Source organism: Otolemur garnettii, unplaced genomic scaffold (genome assembly GCF_000181295.1).
Source record: "Otolemur garnettii isolate 467f Iridium unplaced genomic scaffold, OtoGar3 scaffold00010, whole genome shotgun sequence".
NCBI lineage: Eukaryota > Metazoa > Chordata > Mammalia > Primates > Galagidae > Otolemur > Otolemur garnettii.
Genome location: NW_003852405.1, coordinates 15,574,202 through 15,598,907, shown reverse-complemented (window position 1 = coordinate 15,598,907; position 24,706 = coordinate 15,574,202). Strand labels below are relative to the sequence as shown.

At 35.3% G+C, this 24,706-nt stretch overlaps 1 protein-coding gene across 3 annotated transcripts in view; it reads left to right on the top strand.

Annotated features, from left to right (window-relative positions):
* The window catches only part of FNBP1L (formin binding protein 1 like), a 101,451-nt gene extending 79,213 nt beyond the window's left edge, over window positions 1-22,238 (top strand). The window contains exons 9-17 of one of the 3 annotated variants that reach the window (XM_012801714.2): window positions 1,209-1,412; window positions 2,820-2,978; window positions 7,790-7,804; window positions 10,601-10,710; window positions 13,839-13,971; window positions 14,344-14,438; window positions 16,490-16,638; window positions 18,573-18,731; window positions 19,989-22,238. In XM_012801714.2, the coding sequence (XP_012657168.1) occupies window positions 1,209-1,412; window positions 2,820-2,978; window positions 7,790-7,804; window positions 10,601-10,710; window positions 13,839-13,971; window positions 14,344-14,438; window positions 16,490-16,638; window positions 18,573-18,731; window positions 19,989-19,996 (1,032 nt within the window). In that variant the 3' untranslated portion in view covers window positions 19,997-22,238. Of the gene's footprint in view, window positions 1-1,208; window positions 1,413-2,819; window positions 2,979-7,789; window positions 7,805-10,600; window positions 10,711-13,838; window positions 13,972-14,343; window positions 14,439-16,489; window positions 16,639-18,572 lie in introns of all 3 variants that reach the window. The other 2 variants (XM_023509781.1, XM_023509780.1) reach the window with 2 other exon arrangements.
* Window positions 22,239-24,706: the final 2,468 nt, after the last annotated feature.

Genomic DNA, 24,706 nt, shown 5'->3' with positions numbered 1-24,706 from the left:
TTAAGGGGTAGCAGAATCATGTATCTGTCCGATCATTTCTCAGTAAATGTGGAGTGATCAGAGAGCATGGTTGGCAGGGACTGAGGACATGGTTGAAGAGCAAGAGAAGAGACCTGGTGTTTGGGGAGTGGACTGTGCACCACATGTTCTAGTCTCCACAGAAAGCCTCTGCAATAGATGTTATGGTATTGTAACTAAAAGATTCTTACTTAAATTTAGAAAGGAAAAGAGAATTTTTGGCTTCTTTAATTAGGACTTGCAAAAGGGCATTTAATATTCAGCATGGCTGTATCCGTTGTACATGGTTGTGCAATGTAGTTGAGTTCGTCCTCTTTTCTCCCTCTTCTTATCTTTTAGCAAATCATTGCTGAGGGTAGCACTAGTGACAAAAATAAGTATGACTTTTGACTAAGGTGGGCAAAATGTGCTATTAACAGAAATAGGGAATAAGAAGAGAGGTGGTTAAGAGTGGGGAGGAGTGTGTGGAAATGAAGTATTCCATTTGAAAATGATGAGTTTAACATGTCAGTAAAACATTTAGAGGTATTATGTCTAAAAGCAATATATTGCAATACTTATGTGAGTTTTAAATTTTTAGGTAAATCATACTGAATTTTGTATTTTCATACTTTCATGCTTTTTATACTTAATATTGTTTGCGAACTCTTTCCTTTTTGCTGTCTGTTAACACTGGGTGGCATGTATTTAAAATGTTTTATTTATCTTTTTTCCTGTTGGATGAAAGAAAGCCGTTCTACTTCATCTCTTACTCTCTTTTATGATTAGAAGCTTTTTCCTTGGTCTGCACATCAACTTCTTTGTAGACATCCCTTAAAGCAAAACACCTTTTACCTTTGAAACTTCTCAGAATTTGTACTTGATAATAATCTCGTTCTGTATTCCTTTTATCAGTTAAGTCTTTCTTATCAGCTAACTAGTCTTCAGATAAATTTCGGGGGGTTGAATCAATAAGCAAAAACATTTCATGACCATTATAAATTAAGTGGTAATTTTTAAGTTATTCTGGGATTAAAATACTTAGGGTTTATTACAAGTTCACAGTAAGAAATTAATCACTTTAAACCTTAAATGATTACTGTAGAATTATTTCTTTAACTTGTTTCCTTGTATTGATTAAAGTTTTGAAAGCTAATGTAGCATTATGAGCAAATGATATGGCTTTAAAAACTTGTGTTTCTTGTGTATAGGACTCTCAAATGGTGGTAGACTCCTTCAAGTCTGGTTTTGAACCCCCAGGAGACTTTCCATTTGAAGATTACAGTCAGCACATATATAGAACCATTTCTGATGGAACTATCAGTGCATCCAAACAGGAGAGTGGGAAAGTGGATGCCAAAACCACAGTAGGAAAAGCCAAGGGCAAATTGTGGCTCTTTGGAAAGAAGCCAAAGGTAAAAGTCGTAAAATTCTTATATGCTAATTAATTTTTCAGTATATCAATTAAATTAATGTAGGTATTGAATAGATAATGACTTACTATTAATGGAGAATAAGTATTTTCAATTTTAATGATTCCACCAACCTTTCACTTATTAGGAAACAGTTTTATTCTTTAATAGTAAAAATTATTTCTGGATTTAACATTTGACCACTGCTTAAGAATAAGGATATTAATTTAATTGTAAATATTTAGTTAAATATATGCTTTTGAAAATCTGTTTTATATGTAGTTTCCATCAGAATTTCTAAAGGGAAATGACCTAACCAAAAGACCCCTGAAATTGCAGTTCTCTATTGGAATGAATGGCACAGCAATAATAAATACTTAATAGATCATACTACTGAAATTAATTTTATCATTCAAAGGACTTTTTATTGGTAATGGCTCAATGTTTTTGGCTAATTGAAATTTTAAAAATATCTAGTTTGCTAAGAGAATCTCAGCTCTTGTTGGAACTCAACTTTTGATGTACTCTTCTTATTTTAAATAGATAAATTTAGCTTAGCAAGTAAGCAGATGGAGTTGATGAATGCTTTGTCTTTCTTATCAATTAAGTGATTATTATAGCGTCATCAGTAAGGCAAATAGATACTTTTAAAATCTGTGCTATATTAAAGTGTATGTGATTATTTTAATTTTTTTTTATCTTGCCATATGAGTGTGGATAAAATTAAAATTTAACTAAAATTATAATTTATCTGTAAGTATCTTTAAAAGCACAACTGTAAGTTAACTCATGCTTTGTTCATATTAAAAATGATACTGTCCAGTCAAGAAGTTGAGAGGTGAGACCTTTTCTAGTCAGATTAGAGCTTGGGAATACTGAAATTTTAAAAAGAAGAAAAGAGGTGAAATTAAGGGTGAAGTCTAAAGTCTGAGAGGAGAGCTATGAATGTAGTGAAAATTTTTTGCCTATCTTTGGTAATCATCAGTTACGATTTTCGTGTTTTATGTGTGACATGACCTATGGAGATAACTCTTGCTGTAGCTGCTGTCTTTTATCTCTTGACAAGTACGTTTCAAATAAAACTAAGTAGGAATCCATGGTGGTGCTGATATTGTAGAAATCAGAAGAGAATTTTTTTATCTACATCATATTGCTTTCTCTATAATTTATGTACTTTATTTTCAATCTATCAGTTTATAAAAAAGTGATCAAGTGAAATGGTACATTTTAAAAAGTAAATTTGATTTTAAAAATGATAGTGTTTGGCAAAACTATGTTTAATTTCTTATATTTTTATAGAAAACTTTGAGATATATTTTGTGAAAAGTATGTTGCCAAAAATATAATTTTCGTTTAGGAAAAAACTATGCACATTTGGCTTATTGATTCCTTTCTTTATTTCCATATTAGCCACAGTCCCCACCCTTAACCCCTACTAGTTTATTCACATCCAGTACTCCTAATGGGTCCCAGTTTCTCACATTCTCCATTGAGCCCGTGCATTATTGTATGAATGAAATAAAAACAGGGAAGCCCAGAATTCCTTCTTTCAGAAGCCTCAAAAGAGGGGTAAGTTTAATAATGGGTGAAAATGCATGATGGCCTATTGTGTGTGTAGTGTGGCTTTTAATACTCTCCACCCTCATTATAAGGCTCTCTCCTAAATATATAGTTTAAAAACACCACAGAATTAAGTATAGCTGCCCTCAAGTTAAAAACAACTCCTCTTTATAACATTTGATATGCTCAACCATAAAAGAATGGTATTATAAAGAGGGTGTTGGGTAAAATCATATTTTAGCAATTTTTTTTGTTTATGTGAAATCATATGTTCACCATTGTCTTGTAATGTATTTACATTTTTAAGACTTTCAGTAATTTGTCACTGGAGTTACTTTTGTAATAATTTGTCGCTAAAGCTGACTTCACTTGCCAATTTTGTAAAATATTATTTTATTGACAATAAAATGCCAAGCTCAATTTTAATCGCCCTGTTTAACTTTTAAAGGGTGAAGCACAATTTCTAATATTTAAAAAATTAAAGATAGGCATGTTAAATATCAAGATTGTAGATCAAATAAAAGAATATATTAGAAGGTATTTTGTAAGTTGTAAAGCATATAAAAATTAAGTATTACTGAGTAACATTTACATGGGAATTTGTTTTCTTAAACTAAAGAAAAGCTATATTTTACCAGAATTTGCCCTTTCCTTTTTTTTTAAATTGGCTAATTTTGGCGTTTACTCATTCCTAAGAATACGCTGCAAATGAAAATTTATAGAATAGTAAATAGAAAATACTAAACTTTGTTAGCAACAACTATTATATTACTGATAAATAAATTAGTGTTATTTCCCTTATGTTAGTAGTAAGGCTAGTTTGATTTTAAGGATTTTTTTTTTTTTTTTAAGAAGAAAAAGTTTTGCTCTGTTGCTCAGACTATAGTGGTACGAACATAGTTCATTGCAGCCTTGAACTCCTGGGCTGAAGTGATCCTCCCACCTCAGCCTCCCGAGTAGCCAGTACTATAGGTGTGCATCACTACACCTGGCTAACCTTTTAAAAAATCATTTTTATAGGCAGGTCTTGCTTTATTGCCCAGCTGGCTTAAATAATCCCCCTGCCTTGGGCTCCCAAAGTGCTGGGATTATGGTCTTGAACCACTCATTGTGCTTGGCTGAGGGTGTGCTTTTAATATTTATAGCCTATAATTTAGCTTTATTTATAAGATTTTTTTGAACATTTGAAAAACTTGATTTTAAAAATGTGTGCTAACTCTTAGTTGAGGAATCAGTCTGTCAGTGTCCAAAGAAGTCTAATCAACAACAATAATGCTAAGTTGGGATTCTTTTCCTCATTTCCTTCTTTCTCTTCCCCTCTCTGTTCTTCCTTTCTGTAGTCTTTAATGTCTTCAAATTGCATTTTGGCTTCTTGTAGAATAAGAGATACTAGTTTAGGGCAAGATTACATTATTCATATACATAAAATAAACTTAATTGATGTCAGTGATGGAGCAAAAATGTTCTAGTCTTTGTCTTTTTTTTTTCTCCAGTGATGTGAACCTTGCTTAATTCTACTTGCAGATGATTAATGACATTTTGAAAAGCCCCTGTGGGCAAGTCTGTTAGACCCATAGGCATGCCTATAATCACTTCTTAAACCCCTTAACCCTTACTTGAAAGACTTTAAGAAATCATATTTGTGATTTCTATTGCCTCAATTACAAGGGTGGAGTTAATTCCCCTGTTGTTTCCCTATGGAGATTTAGACCACATATCATGATTTAGACCAAATATCATGTTGTTGCATAAATAAAGAGAAATTACTATTTAGTAGCCATTTTTGCAGTCTTTTGTGTATCCTGCATATTGAGTCTATGAAACCTAAAAATATGAAGAAAGCCTTTTTTACAGAAGACTTAGGCAGTGGGAACTGTGAGCCCTGGAGAGAGAAGCGTAAAATATGTGATACCTGTATTCCTATTGAGTAAATTTAGGGGAAGAACTTTACAAGTGTAAAACTTAAAACCATTTGCTTAATCATTCTTTGTTTTTCACAGATTGCTTTAATTTTAAATACTCGTATGTTACTTTTACGTGAACCTAATTTTATAAGATAGAAATCCCCTTCCAATTTTATTTTTAGTTACCACTCTAAAGAATAAGCAAATGTCGAGTGGCGCCTGTCATTCAGTGAGTAGGTCACCAGCCCCATATACCGAGGGTGGCAGGTTTGAATCTGGCCTGGCCAAACTACAACAACAACAAAAAAATAGCTGGGTATTGTGGTGGGTGCCTGTAGTCCCAGCTACTCGGGAGGCGGAGATAAGAGAATCGCCTAAACCTAAGAGCTGGAGGTTGCTGTGAGCTGTGATGCCATCTGCCATCTTACTCTACCAAGGGTGACAAAGTGAAACTCTGTCTCTTAAAAAAAAAAAAAAAAAAGAATAAGCAGTGTGCAAGATAGAAACTATGACAAATAAACGAACCGAGTTTAGAGGATAGGGCAGCAGGAAAGTATCTTGCAACCTTGGGGTTGAGAAATTTCTTTCTGTTTTGATTGGCATTTGGAAGTTCACTGGATAATATTTTGAAATTACCTTCCACTTAAGAATTTTTTCAATGTAGACAGAAAGAAGGTAATCTTTAATAAACAAGTTTGTGTGTTTTTTTATATGGGTTTCTGTGGGTTTTCAGTCCATTAAGTTGTACCCTTCAATTCAGAAACTCTTCTTTTCACCTTATCTGAGGTGACAAGGTCTCTTATTTCCTTCTGAGACATCAGGTGCATGTGGTTAATGGAAACTTGGGGGTACACCCAAACTAAACTATTCAATATACGCACTAATGTTTTTTACTCTATAACACTTTATTTGAGGCTAATATTTCTTTTTTTTAAACATGTAGCAATGACTTCATGTTTTCTGACTTTATAAACTTCCAGTCATTTTTCTAAGCTTTTATCTCTCCAGAGTACAGTTCTCACAGGAATTTGGCCTATCTTAAAATGAAATGCGCTTAGTAATTTTAATTGCCAAACTTATTTTCTTTTTAGCTCTCTTTTGTATTTATTAACTATAGTGAGTGTGTAAAATTTTCTGGTTTGTAGGCATGTGATAAATATGCAAGAGTAAGGAACTTTTGTTATGAACAAAATTACTTTCAAAAGTACACAGAATATATTTCTTCTATCTTTTACCAAGAACTTATGTTTTGTATATCCTAAAATCTAAGGTTAATGAGCTGTTAAGTTTATTTTCTAATTGATGATTTGTAATAAAACCAGATTAATTAAAAACTGAAACTATAGCTGATATTTTAGTTATAATTATCTTAAAATTTTTCTCTAAAAGATACTAATATAGAAATTATAAAATTATTTGCATCTTAGAAATTTTACTGGTGAAAATTTATCATAAAAGATAAGTCAAATTTAAATAGTTTAAATAATTTTGTTCCTTGTCCTGTATATAAAGTTGTTTAATTACATTTAAAGACTAGAATATTTTTCTTTAATTTAAACTTTGTTATTTCTTTACCAAGAGCAAATAAATTATAGCTTTAGCTTTTTGAAACTACTGATAGTCTAAAGAATGTTAAGCTTAATTTGAAAAGATAATGGATAGCAAATGTCATCCTTTCTTGTCATAACCATTAATATATATGACCAACTCATGAAGAGATAAGGGGTAGATATTTTTGTCAGATATTTATTAAAATTTATTCACATTTTTATATGAAATTCTACCTGATATCTCCCCACCAGCATTTCTCAAAACATCATGATTTAGAAAACAGGGAAAAATACAAATTTTAGAAGTTGGCTTGGTGCCCATAGCTCAGTGAGTAGGGCACCAGCCACATACACTGAGGCTGGTGGGTTTGAGCCTGGACTGGGCCTGCTAAACAGCAATGACAACTGCAACCAAAAAATAGCCAGGTGTTGTGGTGGGCACCTGTAGTCCCAGCTGCTTGGGAGGCTGAGGCAAGAGAATCAATCACTTAAGCCCAAGAGTTGGAGGTTGCTGTGAGCTGCTATGCCACAGCATTCTACCAAGGGTTGCATAATGAAAAAAAAAATTTTTTTTTCAGAAGTAGTTAACTAATTGCAGTGAATGTGAAGATTAATTTTGTAAAGTGTTGCATATTCTGGATCACTGTGCGTGTGTTTAGTTGGGATGCTAGATGGATGCCATGCCAGTTGCAGAATTCTACTAACCCACAGAATGTAGGACACGTGGATGTGTGTGTGTGTGTGTGTGTGTGTGTGTGGTATTTATATAGGAAATACATATGAGAAACTTGAATCTGGCTAACGCATTACTTTGATAATGTGTTTTTATTGTATCTGTATTTTAAAAAAACTGAAGTAAAAATGTTACCCCCTTAGTTATACCTAATCGTGATATATTTAAATTCAAAACAGTATTTTGAACTACACAAGTGCAGATAATTTTGTTTCCTTTAATGCCTTCGGAGGAGTAATTAATTTTTTGATATTTCTTTTAAATAAGATTTTTTTATATTCAGCTTTTCAAATATTAGTGTTTTGAGAATGAAGAGCTACATAAATGAAATCTACTTATATTAAAATTCTCTTTAAAAGAAAATGCATGATTACTGATAGAATGATCACTATTTACTTTTAAGTTTTAATCTTAGAAAATATCTGCCCATTATCATCTATGTATGCTTTTTTGGCAAGTAGTTTACTTTCCTAAAATGTGCTTAGAATTGTTTTGGGGGCATAATTGTTTGGATTTTCAAATGTATATGATTTCTTTTAATATTATAGAAACATATAGGTTATTGCATCTTTTGTATTATGGTTTCATGCAAATAATTTACCATTTCTTTCTGTTTTCCATTGAACTATTCAGTGGTCGGTGAAGATGGTAAGCGTTATGTGCTGATCTATATACTGTGCAAACATTAAGTAATCTCAAAACATTGTTTTGTTTGATTCAAAACAAGTGATAAAGTACATCTCACATTTTCGCCTTGTGTGTGTTTTTTCTTTTATAATTTAATCCATAGTCCAGCGCATATAGTAATACTTCTCGATGTTGTAAGATGAGAAAATAATGTGGTTAACTGTCATCAGCCCATTAAGTTCTTAAATGTTCTTGGATGGAGTCCTTGTCATGTTGCAGGGGAATATAAAATTATGGTTAAACATTATTTTAAAAGTTACATTGTAGACCAGAAGTTCATTTTTATACAGAAGAAAATTTTGCAAAAATTATTTTTTAACACCCTTAGAAAAGATTGTATAAATTTGATCTGTTGCTTATCATAAGAATCATTAGATTTTTCCTAAAAGAAAGAAAACTTTTCTTTTAGTGTCATTATGGAATTAGTGCTCTCTGTTCTTCTTTACTATTGAAAGGAAATAGGAAGCACAAATAATCTAAATTGTGTGTGAGAGAGAGAGAGAGTGTGTGTGTGTGTATGATGTTCCTTTGTTCATTTATTTCAAACAATTAATGAAGCTACATTATGAAGAACTAGCCATAAATTATCATATAAGCTATACAAAATAGCTTTTGGAAAATAGACCACTTTTTTATAGCCTGTTGCAATCGGCCTTTTATAAATTCCTTTGAAGTAAGAGAGGTTGTAAAATGTCTCAAAAGACTTTTTAACATCCCTAGGAAATAGAATGGGTTTAGTTCTCATGTTCTGGGAATAGTTTCTACTGTCAAATGGGATATTAGAATTTCAAGTGCTTAGGTATTTATTGTTCATAAATTTGAGAACAAATTTTGGTTAGGGATAAGTGGAATTCCGGCACATTTATATTTAGGTAATTGTGAGTGTGCTACAAAAAACCCCACACTGCATTGAAATGTATTTCTTTAGTTGATTAAGTAATTTTCAAGATTTTTAGAAATATTTTTGAAAATATAAATAGAAAATTTACCTTTGGTAGATACACAATATTTTCAAAACCTGTACTCTAGATTAAATCCGACAGTTTATGTTGATTTTGTCATTGATTTATTTAGGTCAGATTTGGGCAATTGGCCTTGTTTCTGGTGACAGACAGAAGTAAGAACAAAAGCCACTTAGGACGCCCTACTTTTTGTAGCCAATCTTGTTGAATGTCCATAGTGTGCAGACCACTGGGGAAAGATTCTGGGGATTCTGTTAGAATGCTGCGTTTGATCATGGCTCATCCTAACAATGAGCGATCTCTTTTTTTAAGTAAGTGAAGCATTCCTGTAGATAGTGAAATAAGCTGTTTAGCATATGGCTATAGACGTAAATTCCTGAAGAGCAAGAATGCATTTGTTTGGAGAGCTCATTTTACCATCACTTTAAAAAATTGAATCATGTTCGTATTATTAAAATAACCGTTTCGAAAGAAAAATGATGATAGGCACTGTCAATTTTTAGAGTAAAGATAAGTTAAATGTAGGTTTATATTAAATGCATTCAATAGCTGCTAATACTGGTTCTTTTGTGTAATCTCTAATAACATAGCTAAAGTACAGTGGTTAACATTTAAGAAGAAGAAGATATCATTTGAATCAGAAATTAGTATCTAAATATTAGCACTCTTTCTTAAATTGCAGAGTTTCCTGATTATCAAAGCATTACAAATACTACAAAAACCAAGCATCTGTTTTAAAGAAAGATTAGATCTTTCAGGAATAACAGAGGCGTGTTATTTGGTTTTACAGAAGAAGTAGAATTTATACTTGTAATTTATAGAAGAGGAAAAATTTCAATTAAAGATATACTTGTTGGCTTGTATACCCATAGCTTAGTGGTTAGGGTGTCAGCCACATACACTGGGGCTGGCAGGTTTAAACCTGGCCCGGGCCTGCTAAACAACAATGACAACTACAGCAAGAAGAACAAAATAGCCGGGTGTTGTGGTGGGCGCCTGTAGTCCCAGCTACTTGGGAGGCTGAGGCAAGGGACTCACTTAAGCCCAAGAGTTTGGGGTTGCTGTGAGCTGTGATGTTACGGCACTCTACAGAGGGCGACATAGTGAAACTCTGTCTCAAAAAATATATATATATGTATATATATTTGTTGAAATATAATTTCCAATAAGCAAACAGTTCAACTTTTGATTTTTAATGATCAGGTATTTTTTTGATTCTGAGAAATGATTTAATAAATGTACTAATTCAAAGACTATATACATATTGTCTATATAAAGTATATTTCATTAATTGTCTGTATAAGGTAAGTTGCTTATTTAACCCAGTTATGTTCCTATTTTTAGTTTGAGCATTTGTAACATTCTGAATATCATGGCAATGAGTTTGATTTGGGAATGTGGTAGTATGTTTTATATAAAACAATAATTTGTATAGACAAGAAATGTTATGTGTTTCCATTTTGTTGTGGTTGCCGTAAGAAGGTTTATATGTATTCATTTTTACTCTGCTAAGACTGGAAAGTAATGTGATACTGGTCATTACCAATTATCTGTATCTGGTGATATTTTTACCTGTTTTGTTTCATGATTTTATAAAATGATTGAAATGTGAGCTCTTCAATAGTTGTTTTTATGTATACATAAACACATCTGTGTATATTTCTTTTTCTTAAAGGGGTTGCTTGAGGCAAATTTGAAATTAAACTTGGTAATATATTCTTACTTTATGGCAGGTACAGTTTAAAAATAAAATTTCCCAAAAATGTCTTGTATAATGATTTGGATCTCTTTTCAGGGCCCAGCACTAGAAGATTTCAGTCATCTGCCACCAGAACAGAGACGTAAAAAACTACAGCAGCGCATTGATGAACTTAACAGAGAACTACAAAAGGAATCAGACCAAAAGTATTTTTCTTTTAAGTCTCTGTATCATTATTATTTCTTTCAGCTTTTACTTTGAATGGTGCACTTAAAATGTGATGCATAGAAAATTTAGAAACCATGTATCCTGATCGAAATATCTTTTGAGAGAAAAACTCTTAAAACTGGAAAATTTTATGATAGCCATGTCATAGAGAATTTCTTTTCTTTCTTTTTTTTTTTTTTTTTTTTTTTGAGAGAGAGCCTCAAGCTGTCTCCCTGGGCAGAGTGCCGTAGCATCACAGCTCACAGCAACCTCCAACTCCTGGGCTCAAGTGAGTCTCCTGCCTCCGCCTCCCAAGTAACTGGGACCACAGGCACCTGCCACAACGCCCGACTATTTTTTGGTTGCAGCCATCATTGTTGTTTGGCGGGCCTGGCTTGGATTCGAACCTGCCACCTTAGGTGTATGTGGCTGGTGCCTTAGCCGCTTGAGCCACAGGCACTGAGCCGTCATAGAGAATTTCTTTGCAGATTTTTAGTATACATATAGTGATGATTTCCATAAATTAAAAAAAATTGCTTGATGATTCATTATCAAGAGTAGTTTCTGACTGGGTATGGTGGCTTATGCCTATAATCCCAGCATTTTGGGAGGATGAGTCTTGAGCCTTGAATCCAGGGGTTTGAGACTAGCCTAGACAACGTAACAAGACCCTGACTCTACTAAAAATTAAAATTAGAAAGAAAAGAGTAGTTTCACCAACACTAACCACTTCTAAGCATATTTTCACTTTGTTTTTATGTATAAATTGAGTTCAATAGAAACCTGAGGCTGTAATTATTTTGTTTGCAGTCAGACATGTTGGCAAATAGTGCCCTATTATTTACAGCTTCATATTTGTTTGTGAATAGCTTTAATTTTTCAAAAAAGGTTCCTTTAGATCAATTTTAAAATAGACACAGACTTATTTATGATGAATAGAGAGTTATCATTGGGGCATAGTAGTTCACACCTGTAATCTGAGCACTCTGGGAGGCCAAGGGGGTAGGATCACTTGAGGTCAGGAGTTCAAGACCAGCCTGAGCAAAGTCAGACCCCATCTGTACTTAAAAAAATAAAATGGAAAAATTATCCAGATGTGGTGGCTCGTACCTTTGGACCTAGCTACTTGAGAGGTAGAGGCAGGAGGATTGCTTGAGCCTAGGAGTTTGAGGTTGCTGTGCCAGACGGATGCCATGGCACTCTAGCCCTGTTCTCCTCCTCCCTCCAAAAAGAATAAAGAATTATTATAATGGGTTAGTGACTTAATCCACACTGAAGATAAAATTGGACTTAATATTTTAACATGTGAGTTTGAAGTTTTGATGTTAATAAGAATTGTATATCAGGTATGGTGTGCTTAATCATAGATGAAATATTACAATACAATTGAGTCTTGTTATTAACGGTACTATGTAATGTAAAATCACTGTGAACACTGAATTATCAAATACAGAACCATTGCTTCTAGGGGAAATACAGATTTAGGCTCTAAGTAGCCACTGTCACAATATTTTCATCAGCTGATCACTGTAGAACCTTGTTTTATGTGTGTTTTGTTTAAAGATACTTTATGTAATTTAAATTGTTGATTTGTTAATTTTGAACTCTGCCCTGACAGCACTGTAACTCATGTTTGAACGAAGCTTATCTAACACATATTTTCTCCACAAGTAACATTTATAGCCTTTTGTTGGGAACACCAGAAAGCACAATTCAGCACTGTGCTTAGGGGCTATTTTAAGCACCAAGATGACCCATAGAAAGTGTAAAAATTTGAAAAACATGACACTAAGTAACTAAATTATAAAAAGACACTTTTGTTCAGAATATGAGAGAGCAAACATGAAGGCCAGAATATCACGTTGTTTACCTCAGTTAGACTAGTTAGAGGACTTTATAACAATCTAGGTGAAAGATGTTGAGGGCCTAAATTAAGGGATGGTCATGAGACCAGACAGGAGAAGTAGATAAAAGTCACTTCAAAGCAGAGGAGGTTGGTCTTTTCATCTGATTAGATACCTGAGAAGAGAAAAATGAAGGCGGTTTAAAAGAAAAAAGACTTGAAGCTCAGGAGAGTAGCTATAGAATTAACTGAAACAAGAAGAAAAAGTAAATTTGGGGCAAAGATAAGTGTTTTGTTTGTGCTGATTTTTTAAATATGTGAAAAATCCATCCTGGAAGGGTCCAATTTGGTTTGGAAATACAAATCTAGAACTTGGGAGAGAAAGAGGACTAGAGATAGGCATTCTGAAGATAGGTGATATTTAGACAGTAGGAGATCATCCTCAGAGTGTAGGATGACATCAGGAGAAATCTTTTTGTCATTTTATGTAATATGCATTCAAAGGTTAAAGAACAAGAAAGGAGCAAGTGAGGGAGATTGTGAGCAAGCAGGGGTGAGGAGGAGGAGAAAGCACATCTAACCTCCAGGAGGTCAAGAAGGAAGAGTGTTTAAAGCGTGGTCGGTGGGATCAGATGTTAGAGCCAGGAGGAGCTGATTGAGGCATAACCTGTTGTCACAGGGGAGGCGGTAGTCTAAGAGGAGTTGGCAAGTGAGTGAATTTAGAGGGAGGGGAAGTTAAAGCTGCCATTCCTATTTCTAGCATCGATGAGTGGGAAGACAAGGCTCTGTGAGCTTTGTTAAGAAACACTGGTGGAAACAGTGTGGCTGGATGGGAATATAATGAGTTAGTTCAGTTTGAGATGTTGATGAATTTAAGAATATGGAGGAATATTCTTCCCGCCCTTGGTTAAATCTGTGTATATACAGGGATATGTATGAAGGCTGTCTGGAAAGTATCCAGCCACTCGTGTGTCGTTCATAGTACGTGGCCGGATACTTTCCGGACAGCCCTTTTATATATGAAATAATTTCCTTGTTTAGAAAGAAAGAAATGAGAAATGAAATCTGTTACTTTTTTGTATTCTGAGTATTTTAAAGATTATCTCAAATTACTAACACTGTGCTTATTAGCAGCTTTATATAAATTTTCTTTAATCAAGTGTTGTTAGACTAAATTTAAAGAGGTATGACTCTTTATAAGATGAAGCAGGTCCCCAAAGTCAAAACTCTTATCTGGAAGCATATGAAATGAATATTTAATTCTGTGGTTTCCTTTCCTTTCAGAGATGCACTTAACAAAATGAAAGATGTATATGAGAAAAATCCACAAATGGGAGATCCAGGGAGTTTGCAGCCTAAATTAGCAGAGACCATGAATAACATTGATCGCCTACGAATGGAAATCCACAAGAATGAGGTAGATTTATTATTCAGCAGTTGTCTGAGATAAATTATTTTTATAAACTTCATAATGATTGGTTGTTGCTAGAATTATCTTCCAATATGTATGTTTAATTTTAGGGTTTATGATCTAAAAGTATACTATCATTGTGGTATATAATCTTTAATCCTTCACTAAAGTTTTTATTTAAAAGCTTTATATAAAGCTAAACCTTTATGTTTTTTAAATCAGCTATAAAGTTTATCATTGACCAAATTGGAATAAAAGTTTCTCATCTCTAAAAGTTACATAATTACAGAGACTCTAAGCACATTTTAAATGTAGAATATCATATGAGCTTTTAAACATCTATATTGAGCTCAGTTGTTTGCTTATTTTTTCCCTAAGGCTTGGCTGTCTGAAGTTGAAGGCAAAACAGGTGGGAGAGGAGACAGAAGACATAGCAGTGACATAAATCATCTTGTAACACAGGGACGAGAAAGGTCATTTTTTGCATTTTATTTGTATTCCTTCTTTTCCCTGAAACTTTTCTTACCGTTTGTCCTGAAGTTTATACAATTCTTCTTTTTCCTCCCAAATTTAATAACTTCAGTCTTCTGAACCTAAATAATTTTCTGTTTCTTTAGAAATGTTTACAGGTGAATTAGGAATTCTCATCTTACTGTTCAGTTCTTGTTTGTCATGCATCCAAAGACAGAACTAGGAACATGGAAAATTCTTGGAGCTACAGTCTGGGGACATAAGTTCCTCAGGCATGGGGAAGTGTCTTTTTAAGTTTAGATGGAGTTTGGGTAGCTTATGCCAAAGAAAAATTTTGCTGTCATATTGCTCAAGGTTTTGTGAAGGAAAAAATATGGTTTGTTTGGATTAGAGCTTCCGAAAGACATTTTATTAAGTTTTCCTACCATTTCTGATATTTTTCCCTTGGTGTAATGGATCTTTTTCCCACTCCCAATAATAAAAGTTTACAAATTAGGATTCACCTTAAAGAAGAATTTGAAAGGTCTAGTATCAAGTCTTGGTTTTCTATTTAAATACAGTATATTACTTAAAGTAAAAGCTCTGAGCAAGTTCTATTTTATTTTATTTAATTAATTAATTTATTTATTTTTGCAGTTTTCGGCCAGGGCTGGGTTTGAACCCACCACCTACAGCATATGGGGCTGGCACCCTACTCCTTTGAGCCACAGGTGCTGCCCCTCAAGTTCTATTTTAATGTTCCCTGAGTTTCAGTTTCCTGAAATATAAAATGGAGATGAAAGTACCTATCCTTTGGGGTTGTTAGTAAAAAGGAAATAACGTACATAAAGCACTGGGCAGTAAACTATCTGGTGTGTGTGCTTCACAATGTTGGTTCCTCCCTCTCCTCTCTTTTTCTCCCTTATTCACTGCTTCTTCAAAGAGTGCATTTCTTCAGTATATCAAGAGATAGCCACAAATAACTGTTTTTGTTATTAGGTAAAACCTAGATTAAAAGGATCTAATTTCTCGGGCATGTGTTATTTCAGAACTTGGCCTACAGCCTTACCGAAAGTGCTGCTAAATCTAATCTTAACAAATTTTTCCATTATTAAAACATTACTCAGTCATTTGATTCTTCAGCTAAATTATTAACGTTTTTTCTCTTTGATTTAAAAAAATTTTAAGAAACATCAAATGCTTTTTATGATTTTCCAAGTTACTTTCTTGTTATCATGATTAATTGGAAATTAACTATTTCTTATTTTAGTTAGGAGTCTTTTGGTTTTCAGTGACAGATTGAATACTTATCCATACTGGCTTAAACTAAAAATGGACGTCATTGGCTGATTTTAGGGAGAGCTTGACCTACGAACTCAGATGATATCCTCAAGACTCAGCTTTTTTCCACCTCACAGCTCTGCCCTCTACTCTGTTCACTTTTAAGGCTCTATATGGTGATCTTTCAAAGCTCTAAGCAAACATTTCTCCAGGTTCAAGTCCAGTGGAAAAGTCCAATGAGATTCTCTTACAGGAGTTCCAAGCAAAAGTCTCTGTACATTTCTTGTATCTGATTGGGTTGCAGGACTACTTATGAACTATTCACTCCAGCCATACACATGCGGTGCTCTGATGGCACCTCCAGATCCAGGATAGAAACAACTCCACCTGAAGCCTATGAAATGAACATGAATGTGGATGTGTCCCCTAAAGAATTTTAGGGCTCTCTTGCCAAAAAATGGGTTGATGAATCTGTTATGATGGAAGAGAATTGTTTGCTACATTTTTCCATTTTATCTCTAGACCCAGAGACAGTGAAATGTGTGTACTAAATACTGCTATCTGCCTAGAACGTTGTATTCTTTTAATTTTTTATTTCAGGAAATTCAGCAAAGAAGCATTTTATATTAAAAACAATTCATATACTTAACATCTAAGAAAGTAAGGCATAATTTGGAACCTTGTCTTTGATATTTAATTTTCTGAATTGATTCTAAGGAGATCAACCTATATGCAATACAATAGAGTTCTCATGTTTATGATACTTGATCAGCAATAATTTTATGTTTTATAGTCCTGAAGGAAGTTACACTGATGATGCAAACCAAGAAGTCCGTGGGCCACCCCAACAGCATGGTCACCACGGTGAATTTGATGATGAATTTGAGGATGATGATCCCTTGCCTGCTATTGGACACTGCAAAGCTATCTACCCTTTTGATGGTATGATTTTCTTAATAGATTTTATTTGATAGAGTTGGTTCCTTAAAATCTAAATACATTTGAGTCACTCACTTTAGTATTGTCAGAAAATTATAATCCCAATACATTACCATGTATGCTTTTGTTTTAACTGAATTATTATAAATATAGAGATTTTTCTTCCATACATGAATTGAAAGAAAATTACCCAGGTTATTAGCATCCTAATACAGATTATTATTTAATTATCAACTTTGGTCCATACAGAATTTTCCCCAGAGTTCTTACTAATGCTTACATGTACTTAACAAAGTTGAAGCAGCTTGAACACGTACCCCAACTCAGGAAGTGGATAGCTGGTCGAGGTTACCTCATGTTCTTCCTTGCAGCTTAGTAACATTGAGAGTTAGTTGGCTCAGCGCCTGTGGCTCAATCAGCTAAGGCACCAGCCACGTACACCTAAGGTGGCGGGTTCGAATCCCCAGCCCGGGCTTGCCAAACAACACTGATGGCTGCAACCAAAAAATGGCCAGGCGTTGTGGCGGGCGCCTGTGGTCCCAGCTACTTGGGAGGCTGAGGCAGGAGACTCGCTTGAGCCCAGGAGTTGGAGGTTGCTGTGAGCAGTGAAGCCATGGCACTCTACCCAGGGGGACAGCTTGAGGCTTTGTCTCAAAAAAAAAAAAAAAAAAGAGAGTTAGTTACAGCATAGCCATCGTCGTGTCCTGACTCTGTAGGCCACCTTTTTAGATGAGAGTGGGAGAGAATGTGGTAGCTTCTGACTGCCAACTTTTCCCCTGTGAAAGTTGGGGAATACACTCTGTGATGGGAGTAAGGCACTGAGCCCCTTTCCTGTAGATTTTTAGTTACCTTTTCTTCTTTTAGATTCTGAAAAATCCCTTTCCTCAGCTAAAGAAGAACAGAGTAAACTTTCATTAAAAAAAAAATGTGCTGTAAAATAGTATATAAGGTCTTTCTCCTCCCCTTTGTGTTGGTTTTAAAATTGAGTAAAGTCTTTAGTTTATCCTCATTCTGAGGAAACATTAAATTTAATATCTTGCAGTGGTTCACTCCTTTAGTCCCAGATACTTGGGAAACTGAGGTGGTAGGATTGCTTAAGCCCAGGTTCTAAACTGGTCTGGACAACGTAGTGAGACCTTGTCTCTAAACAAAATAATAATAATAATTAAGCTCTTGCTGTAATGTAATCTAGAGAGTAGGGAAGAAATTCAGTGTATGTTAAATGAAGATTCTGTTGGGAAAACTGTTGCTGCTAAGCAGGTTGGGAGTGTGGTTGGGGTGGCAGAAAAGGGGAGTCCTGAGGCTGGTGAGGGGTTGAAGGAAGGTTAAGTGTTATGGCCATTATGCTTCTACCATCACCAGAGTCATCTTCTACTTTTTTTTTGCAGTTTTTGGTGGGGGCTGGGTTTGAACCCACCACCTCCAGCTTATGGGGCCGGCGCTCTACTCTTTTGAGCCACAGGCACCGCTCCACTCTTCTACTTTTTTCTTGCTCTTTCCTCAAACTGTATTCTTTTGTTCCTTCTTTCCACCCTCTGTCTGTCTTGTTACTATTTTCCTGATCCATACCTCATGAATTCTTTAGATGGAAACTGTTCAAATTTGAGCAAGGAGTTGGAATTTGAAATGGAGTTAGAACACCCTGTGAAATCATATAATGTTACTGTGGCTCAGTTACTTTATCTATTACTGGGGGGTGATACTAATGCCGCTTTACATGCTTATTGTGCAGCTCATACGGGAGATGAACATGAAAGTGTTGGGTAGACGTACAAAGCATAATGGAGATGTTGCTAATGAGAGTCAGTGGACTTGTGGTTCCAAGTATACTGAAAGCTAGTAAGGTGTCATGTTCTTTTGTGCGCTGTACTTGTAACTCTTATTCAAAATTATTGCTGTGCTTAAATTATGCCTGTGCTATGAAAACTCTTATCTAGGACATAATGAAGGTACTCTGGCAATGAAAGAAGGTGAAGTTCTGTACATTATTGAGGAGGACAAAGGTGATGGGTGGACAAGAGCTCGGAGACAGAACGGTGAAGAAGGCTACGTTCCCACGTCATACATAGATGTAACTCTAGAGAAAAACAGTAAAGGTGCAGTAACTTATATATAAACTACCCAGGCAGCTTTGTGCTATGTTTGACATAGGAATGCTAACATAAAATGTAAACACATTCAACCGGTTGGAAAACATACGAAAACAAAGGGCATCTGAGATGTATTGTTCACTGTGTGAGCTGTGTAGGCTTAACGTAAGAGATGTGAATACACCACAAGAACTGTTTTTGTGGCACTTACTGTTTGAGTAATGCTGGTGTGAAGTTTAATTGATGCCTTTTGGTTTATGTCCTGCTTAAGTCTTTGTGAAGAAGGATTTGTGTTTTTCTGCCTTAGAAATAATAGAATTTGATTTACGGGGCAGGAATTCATAAATAGTATGTTCCTCTGCCTCCTCTCCTTCAGAACACACAGTGATTATAGTGAATTCAAACAAGTAGAACTGCTCTGAAATGCTATGGAGAGCTAACTTACCAAAGAGTGTTGTTCTAGGAGTTGAAATTCATAACTACAATTTCTAGGAAAAAAATAATAGTTGGATAATTGGGTAAATAATATTTTTATTTTCTTCCCTATTTTAACTTTGATTTTCCAAAGGAAGAAAATAAACACCTAACATGTAATCTATTTAAGTAATAGGCTAATCAAGAGAGCTACAAAATAAATCACCTGGTCTAGCTGTTAGGTGAATAAAAGGTTTTCTTTTGAGACCTGAAAATATTTTGAGGTTTACTGGTAATTTTCAGTAATGTACAAGCTTCCTTCCAAAATGTCTTTTGGGAAACAATCACTTTACTGATTATTTTGCATTTAGCAATTATATGTAGGAAAATAAATGGTTATATATGGGAAAATAGACATTTGAAGATAAGAAATTTTGAATGAAAAGGAAGGGCTGGGAAATTTTACTTTTTAACAAGAAAAGAAACTTTTTTGACTAATTGGGTTGGAAGACGATATCTTTGCCACCAGTTTAGGGCATTTCATTATTTTAGTTGAATCAGCAGTTATTAGGAGAGATCATTTTTTCTAATTAATTTCAACAAGTGTTTGTTGCAAACAACGTACATCAAGGATCATGCAGTGGTGTGATCACACCATAAGTTAGTTGTGTGGGGAAGTAAAGTTAGGAAGCAGTAAGATTTTGCTCATATTTCAAAATTTTCTCGAGTTTTCAGTAAGTATAAAAGATTTTAGAGAAATTTGGGACAGACACTTTAAACTGAACACCCCTTTTGGTCTTACCAAAAGTCTTCAGTAATTGTTCTTTTCTTTTTCCTCCTGGACTGCAGGTTCCTGAAGAGGGTTTCTGAGGAAATGGGCAAGATGTTGAAGGAGGTTACATGCAGCTGCTTTTGGGGGGAGGGTATTAGAGTTGTCAGGCTCGAAAGAGAGAGTGAGAGAAGCAAGTTGCATGAATGCATGCAGACATGATTATTTTTTACTAACTTCATTAGCATTTGCATACATTGTTTTTAAAAATTGTTGTATATCAGTTCTTAAATTCCTAGTTCACATATTCACCCAAAAGAAAACAGCCAAGAATGGCTGACTTTTTTCCATTTATTTTACTGATGTCCAATCAGTAAAGAATGCAGAGTGATCATAAAATTTGTCTTACATAGGACTGTCCCAACAGGACTGTCTGTATCCCTGCTCTGTTTTAATTATCGTTTAGACCATTGTCTGTTAGATCCTTGCCATTCGTCAGTGTCTGCCTGTGCCACCTCTGTGCTTGCTTAACATCCTGTTGCATGTCTAGAGTGATAGGGCTAGATTTTTCAGGCATGTCTTTATAATCCCTGTTCTTGTCAAAGCCTTTGTTTTGTTTTACATTTGTAGTGCAAATCACTTTGTCAAACATCTCCAGCACTAATGTTTCCATCCTAGTATTTGTGTATGCTGCTATAACTTCCCCACTGCAAACATTCCAGTTTTGGCATTATGAAGAAGTAGTCTGTGAACCTGAAGTATTTATGATGAGAAAAAAGAACACATCTCTGCTCTAGCCTACAGCCCAGTTGAAAGAACTCTTTGAAATGTGATACACCTTGAGCACCTCTGTCTGGGAAGAATCTATAGTCAGCACTGAAATCCTGGCATAATAAACAGAGAAGATACCACCTCAAGACAAAGGACTGTTGTCAGCTGCTTCCATTCAAATGCTGCCTTAAACTAGAGTGCCTAAATCTGTCGATTGCCAACATTACCACTACAGTATCCCACAAGGGCTTTATGTGTCAGCTCAGTGCGACCTCCTTTAACTCTGCGGCACCGGCACCACTGCAGCGGCCGACGTAGCCTCAGCAGGTGGCTATAAGAGCTCCACCACGAATGATGGTGCATCTTCAAATTCGTGCATCAAACTGAAGACATGTTCTAGTCCATTTTGCTTAGTGTTTTTATGAGAAGTTTCGTGGACCTCTCCCCATTGTCTTTTTATTTGGGGTTATGATGATCTCATTTGATTATTACAATGATAGTCTGTTTCCAAGTGATGCTTTTGTTTGAATCTGATAAAATTTAGTGTAACTTTGTAATGATCTATGTGCACTTTTACTTGTAAAATGGGAATTTCTGTATGTTTATACTTGTAAATACAATGGTTGTCAGTGCCCCATTGCTCATGTCGTCTGGCCTCGCGTTTGTGGTTCTGTTAATGACTTGTATCTTAACTAATTTCTTAGTGATGTTGTAACAGGGAGATGGGCGGTGGGGGGGCGGTTATTTGTACCACTGAAGCTTCATTAATTTGGTTCTTTACTGTTTTGAGGGGAGAAAGAGAACGTGAAATGGTTTGTGTATTATTGGATTTTAAGCAATATTTTAGAAGCTGTGTGACTGCTTTAATAATTTTTTCCAGTGTTATTTGAATCATACTACCAGTAATACTAAAGCTGATGACAATTGTGCAAAAGTTAATGCCTTCATAAGATTACACCACTGTTACACAGCGGACATACAGCATATTACCTTTAAGGCTAGTCAACTATAAAGTTTAGATATTGGATCTCGTTACAGGGTTATTTATATAATGTGACATTATTCAATACTGACAGACTACATGAAGTAGTTTTTAAATCTAGTGCTATTTTTATTTTAAAGGTTAGCAAGGAGGAGGAAATGTGATCTGGCTGTGTTTGTCTTCTGTACAAAGCCTGAAGGGCTTATGTTTTTTTGGCCAACAGCCACAGAGGGCAAAGTTTAGGGCTTTCTTGTAAGGACTAACTGTTCTTTTTAAGCTACTGTTTGTTTTTCTAAAGGCAGGACTTGCTTCCGTAGGAGGCAAGTTCCTTCATGTGGAACAGTGCAACCTGGGTTGTTAAAATAGGAAAGACATTTGTACTTCACACAGTTTAAATCATTCTTAAATCATCTTTAAATTTTGAACATGTGAATTGTCCAAAAGAAATCTTTAATTTTTCAGTAATTTTTATCTTTGTGCACATGTTGATTTCTTAATGGTAAATGCTTTGTTTAAGATAGTGTTCTCTGTTGAGAATATTTTCATGGAATAAAACAATCTTTTCATGGCCAGTTAAGGTGTGTAGTGTGTTTTCTCTTGTTGCTGTGTGAACCAGAGAGATAGAATGATGTTTTTTTCAACTATGCTAAACTTCAGATAATACAAAGTAAACGACAGTTCCATAAAGAAGGCAACCCTTTTTTGCAAAGTAGTTTTGGAAATTTTATTCTACTTTTGGTTCTCTCAAGCTCTACTAAAGGAAAAGAATGTGAAGCATTTCTTTAGAGTGAATTTAAATTGGGTGTAGTATTATAGTTTGGATTTATCTTTGTCTCCAGTAGCTGCGTTGCCCTGTATTATCCTCTGCATCCATAAGAACCGTCTCTGCCCGCACATCCTGATCCACCTCCACTCTGGCCAGCATTTCCTGTGCTTCTGTTTGATTCCTCATCAGTGAGGGCACCAAGTCTTCCTGGCATTTTCTCAGAGCATGGAAAGAGAACATTTGCCATATTTAGCACTACATTATCTTTGACTTTAGGAAATCTAATTTCAGAAGGTTCACCTTTTTAAAAAGGCATATGTGAAATTATGACTGCACATTTTTAGAAATCCAAAAAGGGCATGAAACTCAAAGTAATGCTGAACAATAAGAGGTTGGAATTGTTGAGGTGAGAATTTAGAGATTAATGCCAAACTTGGAAGTAGGGACTCACAAAACAATGAATATAGCAAGAAAATAGTGTCAAATGTTACAGCTTCAGATGAACAGAGGTTTGGAGGAGATAAATCTCAAAGAAAAGGGCTTTTACTGTCTGAACTAAAATCAAGGAAGCCACATTCTAGTTGCTAGAGAAAGATAATATTCTTATAACAATATTAACAAAAGGAGAAGGATCTCCAGGCTTATTGAAAAGGATTTTCTTTTAAAGAAGGTATGGGACCTTATCTGAAATGCTTGGGACCTGAAATATTTTGGATTTTGGAATATTTGCATCCTATGCTTACCAGTTGAGCATCCCTAATATGAAAAACCCCAAATTTGCTATGCTTCAGTGGGCATTTCCTTTGAGTATTCTGTTGGTGCTCAAAAGTTTCGTATTTTGGATTTTCAGATTTGAGTTACTCAGCCTGTAAAAGTTTAGGTGAAAAAACGTTTAAGAAACGCTGAACCTATTTTGATGAGTTCATATAGCTAAGATCAAATAGATTCCTGAGTAGAACCACTGTCAAAAATTAGAGAAACTATAGAAAATTATAAGAAGTGCCAGGTGGTGCCTGTGGCTCAAGGAGTAGGATGCCGGCCCCATATACTGAAGGTGGCGGGTTCAAACCCGGCCCCAGCCAAAAAAAAAAAAAAAAGTGTCAAAGGAATGGGGAATGGGCAAACGTTGTAAATTTTGAAGAGTGATTCTGACAAGTTTGACAATAGCCCTTAAAATACTAGATGATGTTGATAGCATTGGGCGGGGGGGTGGGGGGGGCAATGTAATGGACAACTGACCACTTAGTTCCCTAAGAATAAGTCGTGTCCAAATAGTTGCATTCCTTTCTTTTGATACAAATGGGGAAATCTAAGACACAGTGTCTTGCTTTCTGCACAATTTCAATTTGACAATATTTCTCACTTATTTTTGTAAGATGGTGACAGCATTATAGAATAGGCTTGTGACAAGCTGATTTGGTAAACCTGGAATCTGATCCCTGAACAGTATCATGTGGAGAAAATGTACATGTTTGTTATCAACCATAATAAATACATATATCACCCAACTTAACAAATAGAAAAACTTATCATCTCTTCCTCCAAAGGTAACTATTGATATTATCTTGAATCTTGGGTTTATTTTGTTTATCTTTGTAGTTTTACCACGTGGATATTTTTTCCTAAACCTGAGTAGCCTTTCTTGTTTTTGAGCTCTGTACGTGTGGTGTCCGTAAAGATGGTCTGTAGGAGGGCTGAGCCGCAGCTAGCGCATTTTGATGTGTGACCATAGTGAATGCTAAGTACTGCACTGTTTCCACACTGGCTGGTACGTAGTAACTAGGAAAAGCAGTAAGAAACAACAACAGAAACCCTAGTTAGTCATGAAGTTTCAGTACATGTGGTTCCTCTCAGAAACCACATACAGCACTGTGAAACCAAGGCATTTCTGGTGTGAGCACTGGAGACAAGCTGAAGAAGGGCTCACCGTAGATGGGCTGTTACTTATTTCAGGTGCTGGAGAGTCCTCTGGTTTCATAACCTCTAGGGCAGTGGTTCTCAGCCTTCCTAATGCCGTGATGTATTTTCACAGTTACAAAAGGATTGCGACCCACAGGTTGAGAACCACTGCCCTAGGGTGAGCGAGGGCCCAGGCAGCCCACCTCAGTCTCCCACAAAGGAACACCTCACCCTGCTCAGTGAAGGGAAAGCTGGGTCTGGGCTCTGAAGCAGCTGAGGAGACTGGAAGGGAGCATGGGTCCTGGTCCCTTCCATGGTTTTCAAAGGGTACTTTTGGTTTTGTTTTCTTTAAAGAGGTAGAGTCTCACTCTGTCACCCAG